At 40.7% G+C, this 12,999-nt stretch overlaps 1 protein-coding gene across 1 annotated transcript in view; it reads right to left on the bottom strand.

The window, feature by feature from the left end:
* Window positions 1-2,012: 2,012 nt before the first annotated feature.
* Window positions 2,013-12,999, bottom strand: part of ncoa1 (nuclear receptor coactivator 1) — a 73,495-nt gene continuing 62,508 nt past the window's right edge. The window contains exon 22 of the mRNA XM_050059027.1: window positions 2,013-11,706. Coding sequence (XP_049914984.1) covers window positions 11,527-11,706 — 180 coding nt within the window. The 3' untranslated portion in view covers window positions 2,013-11,526. The remainder of the gene's footprint in view (window positions 11,707-12,999) is intronic.

Here is a 12,999-nt window from a genome sequence, read left to right as displayed (position 1 = left end):
CAGTCAATAAGCTGATTCCCCTCCCGTGCTTGTATACTCGGACTAGGATAAGTCCAGTTATGTGGGCAATTATATGATTGACGGATTTTCTATTGCTACGAAGAAATGTTTCCAGGACCCTAGCCATGGAGTCAAGACCGGGAGTGGGGGCCCAAATCTGCTGGGGCGTCTGAAGACTTCAATTCAGTGGACCGACACGAAAAAAGTATTAAACTCACTAACAAAAATTTAATTAATGCTTGGAGAGGCCTTTGATTGCAATGCAAGCTTCAAGAGGCTTCCTCTATAAAGAAACTAATGTCTCACAGTGTTCACTCAGATAGGATTTTGGTCCATTCTTCCACACAGGTAGTCTTTACGTCTTGAAGATTCTGGGGGACGCCACTTGTGAAATTTATCAAATTGCACTTTCAAAACTTCAGCAATTACTGTCTTGTGTTCCCAAACGCTTGGGGAAAAAAAGATTGATGTAACAAAGTGGTAAACATGCCTGTCCCAACTTTGTTTGAACCTGCTGCAGGCATCAAATCCAGAATGAGTTTATAGTTAGTTTATAGTTTATCAGTTGTAGTAGTAGTTTATCGGTTAGGCCATTAAATATCTCATCCTCGTACTGTAATCAATTGAATGTATGGTGAAAAGGATTTGGAAAGCACTGCATTCTGTTTTTGTTTACATTTTACACAGCCTCCCAACTTTTTGGAATCCATTTGTATACAAAAATGCAACAAAAAAAAACCCCTACTACTGTCAACATCAATTACACATGCAGCGCAACATAAATGACACTTTGATACTGATATTACATTCTAGTTTTCCATTTTTTAATACATTTTAAAGGAATAAAATAGAAACAGTACAGTGTTTGACATTGATTGTACCTACCCATCGCAGTCGAGCAACGGCTTTTGCTGGGGTACGGCAAAACCACTCACACAGACCATGAGCAGAACTGCAGTACACCATAATGCTAGAATCAGTAATAATAATTATGATGGCAATTTGATAAGTTTATGATTATGGTTTCATAAAACGGCAGAGGGTGGTTGCCTGCTGTGGTGTGGAAATATTCTTTATGAATTTATATTTTTGTAATTGATGGGGTGGGGATGGGGGATTGAGCATATTTGAATATTGGTGGTATGGGGTTCCGCCTCAACATTTATAATAATTACTGTCTTTTACCGGCCACTTTATTAGGTACACCTGTTCAACTGCTTAACTTAATGCAAATGGCCAATCAGCCAATCACGTGGCAGCAACTCAATGCATTTAGGCATGGTCACGTGGTCAAGACGACCTGCTGAAGTTCAAACCGAGCATCAGAATGGGGAAGAAAGGTGATTTAAGTGACTTTGAACGTGGCATGGTTGTTGGTGCCAGACGGGCTGGTCTGAGTGTTTCAGAAACTGCTGATGTACTGGGATTTTCAATCACAACCATCTCTAGGGTTTACAGAGGACGGTCTGAAAAAGAGAAAATATCCAGTGGGTGGCAGAACGGGAGATTCGCATCTAAGATGTGCAGCTGAATTTATCTGCAGCAATTGCGTAATGCTATGTCAGTATGGACCAAAATCTCTGAGGAATGTTTCCAGCACTTTGTTGAATCTATGCCACCAAGAATTAAAGCAGTTCTGACAGGTACTACTTCAAAGGTGTACCTAATAAAGTGGCTGGTGAGTATATATACAAACATACTAGTGTGCCTACATTACATTCTGTCTGATGCTATCAGTGGTAGAAATGTAACTAAGTACATTTACTCAAGTACAACTCTGAAGCACTTTTACTTGAGCATTTTCATATCATGCTACTTTATACTACCACAGTACGACACAACATTCAATTGACATTAGTAACTAGTTGCATTAAATGAGCGATTCAGTTACTCGCGTAGACTCCAAAATAAACAACACCATCATCTGCAAACTTGTTGACAGGAACAAAACCTTCTCCTTTAAATATATCTGTATAATTTCAGGGTAATAAAGAACATCCAGGGCAACATGCTGCATTTCAAATGGTGCTTTTATTGCAATGTGTTGCATTCCCACATTCATAGATGTTATAGATTTGTTAGTCAAAGCATCATTTCCTCAAGGTTGGCATCCTCACCTTGGAAAAAAAAAAAAAAAAAGCAGAGGGATCAAATGCACGAGGTGTTTGTGTTTTGAGTGTAGTAGAGAAGTGTGTGTGTGTAAACTTGAGCAGCCACGAACATATGAATGAACAAACCTCCAAATTTAGACTTCCAGTAGATGCAAATAAAAGTTTTTTAATTGTCAAACAAAAATAGTTTTTTGTTTGTCTATCAGCCTACAGGGCTCTCACTCCCTGCAGGGACTGGACCCGGCCTGAGACTGATTGTCTACAACATTCCAAAGAAAAGGTAGATTTCTTTATATTCACGTTACACACCTGAACAGGGGGGTCGGGGGGTATTAAAAGAGACAGAGAGAGAGATAGAGAGAGAGAAAAAGAGAAAATATAACATGCATAAAATTCTCCCAGATGAACATTGTCACTCATATTGTCTTGTAATAGCTGCTCCGATGCCTCTTTTAAAAACAAACTTTACATGAGTGTAATATACAAAACTGGACAAAAATGAGTAAAATGTATAATATATATTTATATATATTTATTTATATTAATTTGTACAAGGGAGAAAGTGGAACCTTGGTCATTTTTTGTCAAATTCTCCAGAGAAAGCATTACCGTCCCCCCAAAACCAACACAAAGTGGTGAGTTAATAACAAGCCTTCTTGTAAAGTCTCTGAACCATATCCAACCTCAGTCCCAATACGACAGCACTTTACAATACTTTACTGATGCTGTTCACACAGAGTAGAGATTAGTTTTGAACACCTGCATTAGGAATGAGTGGGAGTTTAAGGACTATGGAGAGTCTTAGCGGTGCACAAATACCAGTTTGGACCAATGAGAATGCTTCAGGGAAAAAAAATGATCAAACTCTATCCTCCTTTCATGTATGGAATATATTTCATGCTTCAAATATATTTTTGTCTTTTGTTTTTTTGCTATGAATTTCCATGACACCAAACATGATAACCTACACTGGACATTGGCCTGGGCTTTAGCCTGGTCCAGCACGAGGCTTTAGCCCGATCCTGCACCAGACATTAGCCTGATTATGCACCAGACACTGGTCCAATCCTGCACCAGAGATTGGCCTTATCCTGCACCAGACATTAGCCCGATCCTGCACCAGACACTGACCAGATCCTACACTAGACATTGGCCCAATCGTGCACCAAACATTAAACCAATCCTGCACCACACATTGGCCCGATCCTGCACCAAGCCTCGGCCTGGTCTTGGTGTCATTGGCACACCACAACATATTCCACATTAGGCAGCACAGAAGTGTGACAAGACAAGCAAAACAGAGAAGACAAGCAACACAGTTAGTGTGTTGTCATTTATGTCAGTGCACAATTGTTGCTAGATAGCAGAGGCTAAGTCTCACACAACCAGACTTGAACTAAGGAAAAGCGAGTGTCCACCTTGGTTTAAGGAAAAACACGTTCAAAGCTGCGGGAAAAGTGAATGCCGAGCGGTGGCGGCAGCTACAGAGCTAAGTGTTGACGGTAGCTGAAACTGTGTTGTGAGCAGGAATGTTCTGAGAGTTCGAGCTGGAGGTTTTTTTTTTTTAACAGTTCGCCAGGTGTCAGCTGACAGCGCAGAGAGGAAGAGAAGGGGTGGAGGGGGGTCACCTGAAGAAGATTGGCATAGTATTAATACTGAGGATCGGTTGGTGTAGACAGAGAAAGAAAGAGACACGAGATACATTACAAAGAAGGTAAAGTGTGTACAATTTTTAGTCATCATTTGGATAATGGGTATCCACTACAGTCAAGTTCTTCATAAAGAACCTGAGCTAGTCAATAATTTTCTTGGTACATTCAGGGGACTTTTTCTATCTCCAAATACTGATCTGATTGAGACAGTTTCTGATGGCCTTGTCACTCCAAGTAAATCTGGTATAAAGTGCAAAATTAGATTGTATTTGCAAATTCCTGGAATAATTTGATTAATCTTCTATTTGTGTAAAAAAGTTCATTTAAAATACAGTAAACTTTTTTTTTTTATAAAGGTGAAAAAAGGTTTAAAAAAACCCTGGTTAACAAGGTTATTATTGTTAAACAGCAAAGGAGCAATCTTTACTGCAGAAAGTATATACACGAGGCACCTTAAGTTTGGTATAAAGTATTCAGTTAATGGAAAAAAAAAAAAAAACTTTTCTTTTTCCAAGAATGCGATTAAAAGCTGAGAGAGGTCATCAGAGATCAACTAAATTCACTACGCTAACTGAAGGGGCTTTCATTGTTTTCGTAAAGTAACTACAAATACTTTGCCTATGAAATTAATGATTTAGTGTTGCTCCAGTGTTAATTCTACATACCTAAGTCAACATGAGGAAATGCTTGTTTCAGTAAGGTGCATAGCTATCGGTTGCAATGTTTTCTTTTCTTCCTGTAAACGAGTGATAGCACTTCAGGCACAAAAAAGACCTCATTGGCAAAGTGGAGACGTCTCTAAAGCGACCCGACGTCAGGCCGCTTTAAAGGACAGATTGTGTCTAAGAAAGTAACGAGCGAAGGAAAAGACGAACATGCAAAACAAACAGCAGCAGAATGTCGCTGTGTGAGAAATCCAAATTGACAAAAAATAAAAGGGCCGCTACATTATGTCTTGTCCAGTGATGATGAGGTTTTGCATATGATATCCATCAAACATCTTGAAGCTTTGGTCATTTTACTATTGACAAATGCAAAAAAGGCTACATCAGTCAGACAGTTAGAAAATAAAAAAAATAAAAGCCCACTCATTTACAACAACCAGGCAATGCTTCTCCATAAAACCAAGGCTCCACTCTCCCAGATCTGCTTAAACTTTTGACAACAGAGAAAATTAAATAATATGGCCTTTTTTTTTTTTTTTTTAAATTAACCCGTACAAAAAGCCAGTCCACACTGCTTCTCTCTCAGTAAAATCACATTCAGCAGTCGCTAAACCATTCTCTGGCATAGTTATCTGAAACACCCACAGGTACTGTGCAGGGTCTAAAGAGTAAAAAGAAGAAAAGAATCAAACCAGGACATCTTCCACTTTTCCATCTTAGAGAACACCAGATATACAGTATTAATCACACACATACATACGCACTCACTGATAGTCATATACATACATACATCATCAGAAAAATAAAAAAGTAGAAAACATAAAATAAAAACATGACTGAGGCGAGTAGTTTTTTTTTTGTTTAGAATTTTTTTTTTTTTTTTTTTTTTTTTTTTTACCACAAACTCGGAGCACTACTTTTTTTTGTTGATTCTGAACAAATACATATTCACATTTCTCTGTTATATACATTATGTTAACATCTTGAAACCAATGTTATAAAAGAACCTTGTACCTGTTAACTGTAGTGAGGAAGGAGGGACTGTCGTTTTCCGTTGAATGGCTGTTCCGTAACAAAAAAAAAAAAAAAGGATTACATTGGTTGTATTTGGCATGTTTTTGATAAGCTGACAGTTGCTGTTTCTGCAGTTGACAGGGTTTTGTAGAGGAAACTGTTTCCATAGGAATGCCTATTCCACGCAGAAAAGTGAAAGGAAGGGGGGGGGGGGGTGTCAATACTGTATGTGTGAAAACATCAGAGCAGATAAACAAGAGGAGGCTGAAACTGGCAGAATCCTTCCAGAAATAGAAACATTCTTCCACTTTGTGCTGAGCTTCTGTCTCTTTAGAGTATTTTACATCGAGCAAACAGCGGCACAGGAGCGTCTGACTGGTGCGTTCACACTGTGAGAAGCCTGATCTATAATAACAAGCAACATGACAAGGCTAGTTACTCAAGACGCTTGTCACCAATTGGAAATTAGATTTCTAATGGGCTTTCTTTTTCTGTATAACAGTGCTGCCTCGTACAGTGCTTCTCAACCAGGGGTCCTTGACGGAGTTCCGGGGGAATAGCTTATTTTCACTATAAAGTAAGTCCAATGTGAGTAAGACTTTTCTGACCTAACAACCAAAATCCTTTCAGATGGAGGTGCCTGAAATAAAATCTTATCAAATGGGGGTCTGTGACCGACAGTGTATTAATTCAGGGGTACTTGACATGAAATGATTGAGAACACTGCCCTACTAAGTGCTAAAATGGACATTAATCTAAGTGCAGGCAATCAAAAGCCTCAGACTCTAGTGACTGTTGTTTTTCGAAAACTTGCTTTCTGAGTCGCTCTCCAACTCCTTAAAGGGAAGTACAACTGCTGATCATCAGAGACCAAAAGTGGAATCGAATCTTGTCTAAAAAGTGACAATATGGGTCCTTTAATGAAGTAAATTGCAGGTAGGATTCAGTTTACTACTGCATTGGTGTCCAAATTTTGATTGTTTAAGTTTAGTTATTAAGGAAGACGATCGGGATGCAGCCTTTGTCAATGACGGCCCAAAGCTATGAACATTACTTATGGATATCAGGGGAGCTAGCTCGCTAAATTTTTTTTAAAAGAAATCTATAAACGCACTTGTTCACTTTAGCCTTTAACTAGCTCTGATATTCCTAATACAGGTCTGAAACTCTTTCTTTTTACACTTTTACTTTCCATGTACGCGTCACCCTGCTGCAACCGTTTTAAAATCTTACTCGATTTTATCATTTATAGTTTTTACAACTCCATGATGTTATGAATAGACTCTGTTTTGTGTTCATTCTATTTTCATGGGGAAGCACTCAGTGCTTATACTGACTTTCTTTTAAAGCACATTGTGCTGCATTTCTTGTATGAAAGGTGCTATAAAAATAAAATTTCTGATCAGTATTATTATTAGTCACCAAAAAGGACCAACATTCATATTCTAGCTTCTCCTGTAAAAATTTCTCCGGTTGTTAATTTCTCTCATTCTCAATTTAAGAAGTGCTTGATAGCCAGCATCGTTGAATCAAAACCATGTTAAACTGCCAAATGTTAAACAGATAAAGCAGAAACATTTGCAGGGTTTTTCTGATCAAACAAGCTGCTCGCAGTGTGAAAACATGGTCAAAAGGAAAGAATATAAGACAGAATTTCTGTCCGATAAAACAACGAGGTAATAAAGAGACGCTCTATGGATGGTTTGTAATAAATACATACACAGAAATGTAGAAGTAGAAAAAATAGAAACCCATTGGTAAATCAGTTTTGAAAATTCTGTTTTGAGTTCAGGAGCAAAACTTTCCTGCATTTAGGACTTAAAGTTATTAAGAAAGATTAACGACTGTTCCTGAGCCTCTGTTTGGATCTGTACATAAACACGTACAAATACACACACAGAGCTTTTCAGCGGAGCACAAAGTGGTTCTCACATCATACAACATCGAAGAGTTGGTGGGTGGAATGTTGACCTTGCATACTATCCCTCTATATCTGTTGCATACGGTAAAAGTATCTCTGTAAAAATAAAAACAGTACACAAGAAAGCCCTATTCCACTGAAGTGGACTGTAATGTTGTTGACCTAATTTGAGTGATGAGTTAGGTAGTTGCATTTACAGAGGGGTGATGAAACGAATATCGGGATGTGAGGTCTATGCTGTGTGCAAACAAAAACAAAAACAAACCCTCTCCACAGATTCCACTACTGTCCCCAAGTTTCCACGACACAAGGAAGAGAGAAACAATGAACCAAGAACGAGGAATCACACAGGAGTAGTTCGATCAGGGAACATCTGATGTTGTGCTGGAGTAGAGACGTGGCAGATTTGACAGAAGAGGACCTTTGTGGTTGGTACAGATCACTGGATGCTCCCTGGTAAAATTACTCCTGTGTAAAAAGGCCTTAAAGGGATGGTTTAGATTTTTTGAAGTGGGGTTCTATGAGGTACTTTACCATAATCGGCGTATTAAATAAAATAGATGTCAGTCGGCACGCTTAGTGCTTGGAGGAGCTTCAAGAGTACCGCCATGGAAGCTAAGCAAAGAACTGCTGTTGACTGGAGCAGCAACCAAACATATTTTAGTTATAGAAAGTTAAATAAAAAAGTCATATTTTCACCACTTTACCATAACGCAGACAGCCCTTTCAGACAGGGAACTGAAGCTGTTGTATTGCTGAGACTTGGGGTGAATGACGCCCCAGGATCAGGCCAAAAAACTGTCACGAATTCAGCTGCTGACACAGCCATCACTGGGCCGTTATCAAAATTGAATTGGCCCAGCATTGGCCCAAACTCGGCACGCTGAAAGAAATACGTTGGGCCACACCCAGTTGCCCAACTTGGCTGAGACTCGGGATGAATGACATTCCCGATGTCCCAGAATGACGGCCAAATAACCTGGCCTGATCCCGGCTGCCAAAACTGCTGTCACTAGGTTGTCATCAAAAATAACTTGGCCCAGCATCGACCCAAACTTGGTGCACCGACTTGCCTGAGATTTGGGATGAATGACGGATCAGAATCGGGGCAAATAAACTGTCCTGATTCCGGCTGCCAACACTGCTGTGACCAGGCCGTTGTCAAAAATGATTCGGTCCAGCATGGATCCAAACTTGGCCAACTGAAAGAAATAAGTTGGGCCGCTTCCGGTGTCTATCCTAGGCTGAGACTCAGGATGAATCAAGCCCCAGAATCAAGCCAAATAACCTGGCCTGATACCGGCTGCCAACATTGCTGTCACTGGAACCAAAAATGACTTAGCCCAGCATCGGCCCAAACTTGGTATGCTGAAAAAAAATAAGTTGGGCTGCACCTGGTTGCCTGACTTGGCTGAGACTCAGGATAAACGATGCCTCAGAATTGGGGCAAATAAACTGTCTTGATTCCGGCTGTTTACACTGCCATCACTGTGGCAGTACTCCTGCCTGCTTCTCCAAAGTGGGGGTGTGCTGGCTGACGTCTACCATAGGCAATACACTAACTAAGGATAGGTACCTCATACAGCCTCACTTCAAAAGATTCAAAACATCCCTTAGAGAGACTGATACAAAACATGTGTGACTTCAGTCCTTATAGCATCCTACACTTCAAACCTTTGGGTATAGTGTGTCAGGTATTTCTTACACCCGACATCTTTACATTAATTGAGTCATGTAAAGAATATTTAGAGGCAATGTCTCGGCAGGGTTTTTCCTTTTTCTAACTTCCTGGTAGAGTGTGTACTATAAGTAGCACATTTTTTAGTTAACAGAGGTCTGTTATCGCTGAGAGAGACAGTGTCTGACTGAGCAACAGTAGTCGACAGAAAACTGCATGTGTGTTTAGCCAGTGGAGTGAAGTCTTTATCAGGGAACCAGAGGTGGAGGGAGGAGAGGGTTGAATCCCCAAAAACAAAAGAACACTGATAAAACAGGTTTTGCAGAAGAAAATAATACCTTTTTTTTTTGGTGACTCAACCCATCCTGTTTTGATTCAATTTCATGACAGCTTTAAATGAATTATCCATCACATCTTTGTTAGGAACTTCTATTACTAAAGCCTCTACTTAAATGTCATTATATAGGAACAATATCCAGAAAGCGCGCTGTTTTTGCTGTGACGACGGGCGCAACGTCAATGCGGCTCAGTACCGTTAGCATCACCAGAGGTCACGTAATCACAGCAAAGAACGCAGCTTAAGGTATCATTATGCTTTTTTTTATACAATGGTTGCAAACACATGTACTGTGTGAGAAGTTTTCTCCAAAGTATTGTACATACATAAGAATAAAAAAAGAGGAGAAAGCAAGAGAAGATGGCTAACTAGCTCCCTGGTTACGACAAGAGAAAGCAAAGCAATCCAACCCCGTTTTTTTTTATATTCTTCGGAAAGTTTCGTGGCTTCTTGTAGCACTGGATGAGATGTCGAAGGGAGCGTAGATTCTAGCTATGTTTCATAATCAATTGCTTTTAAATTTTTCTTTTCACATTTCAGAAGATGGAATAACTTCCTCCTCCACTGCAACATGTAGCGGTGTTACAATATCATGATGCCAAAAAATGATCTCAAAAACCATGAGCTGACATTATTAGAATTTAAAAAAATAAAAACCTGGATCGAATCACATTATACATAGTTTTGCTGTTCTGAGTAATCAATTAATTACACTTTTTTTCTTTTTTAGAGGAAAGCAGTTACAAGAGAAGAGTGAGCTCACCCCCAAGTCTTTGTCCTTCTGTACTGTACAATACTACCCGCCTGCATGGTGCACATGGCAAACAACACTGATAGGCCGAGAGATAGCATGAAAGATACACAGAGAGAGTGAGAGAAAGAGAGAAAGAAAGAACCCAACAGGGCTCTGTATTCACAGCTGCTGAGGTGAGGGGTAAAATGTGACGGACAGACAGTTAAATAATCATAACAGTCTCTTTTTTATATTTTGAGAAAAATAAAAATAAAACCTCCTCCCGGGGGGTGGGGGGGGGGTGGGGGGGGGTGGGGGGGGAGAAAGACACGTAAGTTCCAAACTGAGCAGCATCCCGTCTGTCTCCCATCCATCCATCCATCCATCCATCCATCCATCCATCCATCCATCCATCCGTCAATCCATTCTGGCTGTTGTCAAAGCTTGTTCTGATGATCGTGAAGATGATGACGATGATGACGACGACGACGACGGTGAGAGCAGAAGATTTTTTTTTAAACAAAACAATTCAACCCAAAAAATAAAAATAAAAATAAAAACAAGAAGACGTAATAGAATAATATGTAGAAGAAGAAGCAGAGCTTGGGAAAAACTCAAACTTCCACCAGGCACTGTAGCTGATAGAGAGAGACAGTCACAGAACCAGCTGATACTGAGCTTCTATCCCACAATGCCACAGAGGTCTGAAACCTTAACATTCCCACATCGCTGAGAGACAGGTAGAGGAAAAAACAAAATGAAACAAAATAAAACAAACAAAAATAAAAAGCCAGAGGTACTGCTGTGTGGGATACTCCCACACTTTAAACGATGAGCTCAGCTGTATGCTGCAACTCATGCTCCCAAGATGCACTGCTGCTGCTGCGACGGCCTGACAGAAACCATCCCATCACAAAACAAAAAAACGAAAGAAAAAAAAAAAAAAGAAAAAGAAAAGGAGGCCGGCCCTGATTTGACAGTGACGACAACTTGGCAAATCTACAATGATGTCGCAGTTGTTTTCTTGGGTCAGGAAGCAGGAAGTAGGTCACCAAGGAATGAGCAGCAAGACAACACTGCCTTTAATAGGCTGAGGCAGACAGACAGGTTGTCAGACAGATTAGACAGGCAGGTTTAAATACACTGCTGCTCCTTCTGACTTGAGTCTTTTCTTAAAGTACTGGGCGGTAAGACAACCAGCCCTGAATCCCCTCCGCACAGACATGGGCAGGCTGCATAACTCCACCAGCAGCCAAACCCCTCCGAGCCTACTCGTATGGTCGTCCAAACATCCATCCATCCATCCAAAAGGTGAGACAGAGACAGCAATGGGTCTGGTGCACCGACCTCCGAGGAGGAGGCGTAGAAGTGAGAAGTAGAGGGAGTATAGGATAGCTGAACAGGGTTGTGGGTTGTCACTCGGTGAGCAGCTGCTGGAGGAGGCTCTTCTGCTGGGCCTGGTTGTTCTGGGAGCCCTGCGGTCCGGGGCCCTTCTGGGAGGCCGTGGCTCCGATAGAGCCCTGGTTCAGGTAGGAGTCACTGCCAACCAGGTTCACTGTGCACTGGACGTCCGCAAACACCTGAACCTGCTGCACCTACAGAAACATAATAACATGGTTAACAATGCTAAAGGGGTCTGCAGCTCAAAAATAAGCTGCTTACTCACCGGGCGAGCTGGGGGGAGACCAGAGGGTGTGTGCAATATTTCCACAACAATGCTGTTGGGTAAGAACGGCGTTACTAGCTGTAAATGCCGAATTAGCGGCGCCACTAGGTAGCTTGCATCAGGCACGGTTGGTGCACAGTGCAATAAACTGATAAGTAGCTGACAAGCATAACCGTTGACATCCCTAACTTTAATATTTAGAACTATTTGATTGAATCACCTGGTAAGATGATCATTTAACAGAATTTTTCTGTCACACCAAGCTGACGGTCGGCCGTCAGCCAAAGTTGGGCCATTGGTGAGCATCTGCCACTGTTTTCAGTTAATGTGCCCCACATATGCTTTTGTCCCCATCGATTCAGCATGTTGAATCGGCATTGGCGACAGCAGAGCATGTGGTGAATGAAACCACTTTAATTGTCAGCTCAGCTCAGCGCATGAGAAGAGAAATGGAAGTGAGGAAAGTAAACAAAGATTTAAAGCCAGGAGGGAGTGAGGTCGAAACAAACTTGTTAAGTGAGGTTATTTTTCTTTAGTCATTGTTGTTCACTGGTGCACGGTTGATATGCTCTGTTCTTCAGTGTTGAATTGTGTTGTTTGGGTGCTAACTAGCATCAAGAAGATCTTCCAGTTTCCCTTTTTGAATGACTTATAGATGATTATCATCTGCTGGTATAGAGGGGTATGTACTGAGCAGGACATTTTATGGCTAAAACATGTCAGTGGTGTCTGCTGAACACTGTTCTCATTCATGCTACTCTGAGAACCGGGGTTACGCAAGTAACCTAATGTTTCCAATTAACCTCAGATATGATGTTAAAACCAGAATGTCTGAACTGCAATTTACTCATCAGCCGATATAAACACAGATACTGATATATCTGTCATATGCCAATAACATAGGCCATGCCAGTGGATTAAGCTCTAGTCTTTATGCTGTTGTACATGTAACTGGGGTTTTACACAAACCTTTGTTTAATTTGAGACTGGGTATCTTCAGATTTCCAAGATTCATATTTCTTTTTTCATTTTTCATGTGTAGATTACATGTAGTTAGTTGTAGGTGTAACAGCTATCCTTTTGCATAATAAAATCCTGTATTAAACACCCCACATTACGCATGATTTTCTTTCCATGGATTTAAAACAAACAAGCAACAGATGCCGCCATGGTGACGTCACTTCCAACATGCTGCTTACCAGGGTAGAGGGATACAATAAAT

Source organism: Epinephelus moara, chromosome 12, assembly GCF_006386435.1.
Source record: "Epinephelus moara isolate mb chromosome 12, YSFRI_EMoa_1.0, whole genome shotgun sequence".
In the NCBI taxonomy this organism is placed as follows: domain Eukaryota; kingdom Metazoa; phylum Chordata; class Actinopteri; order Perciformes; family Serranidae; genus Epinephelus; species Epinephelus moara.
The sequence above is the reverse complement of the archived record's forward strand: the minus strand, read 5'-3'. Positions and strand labels throughout refer to the sequence as shown.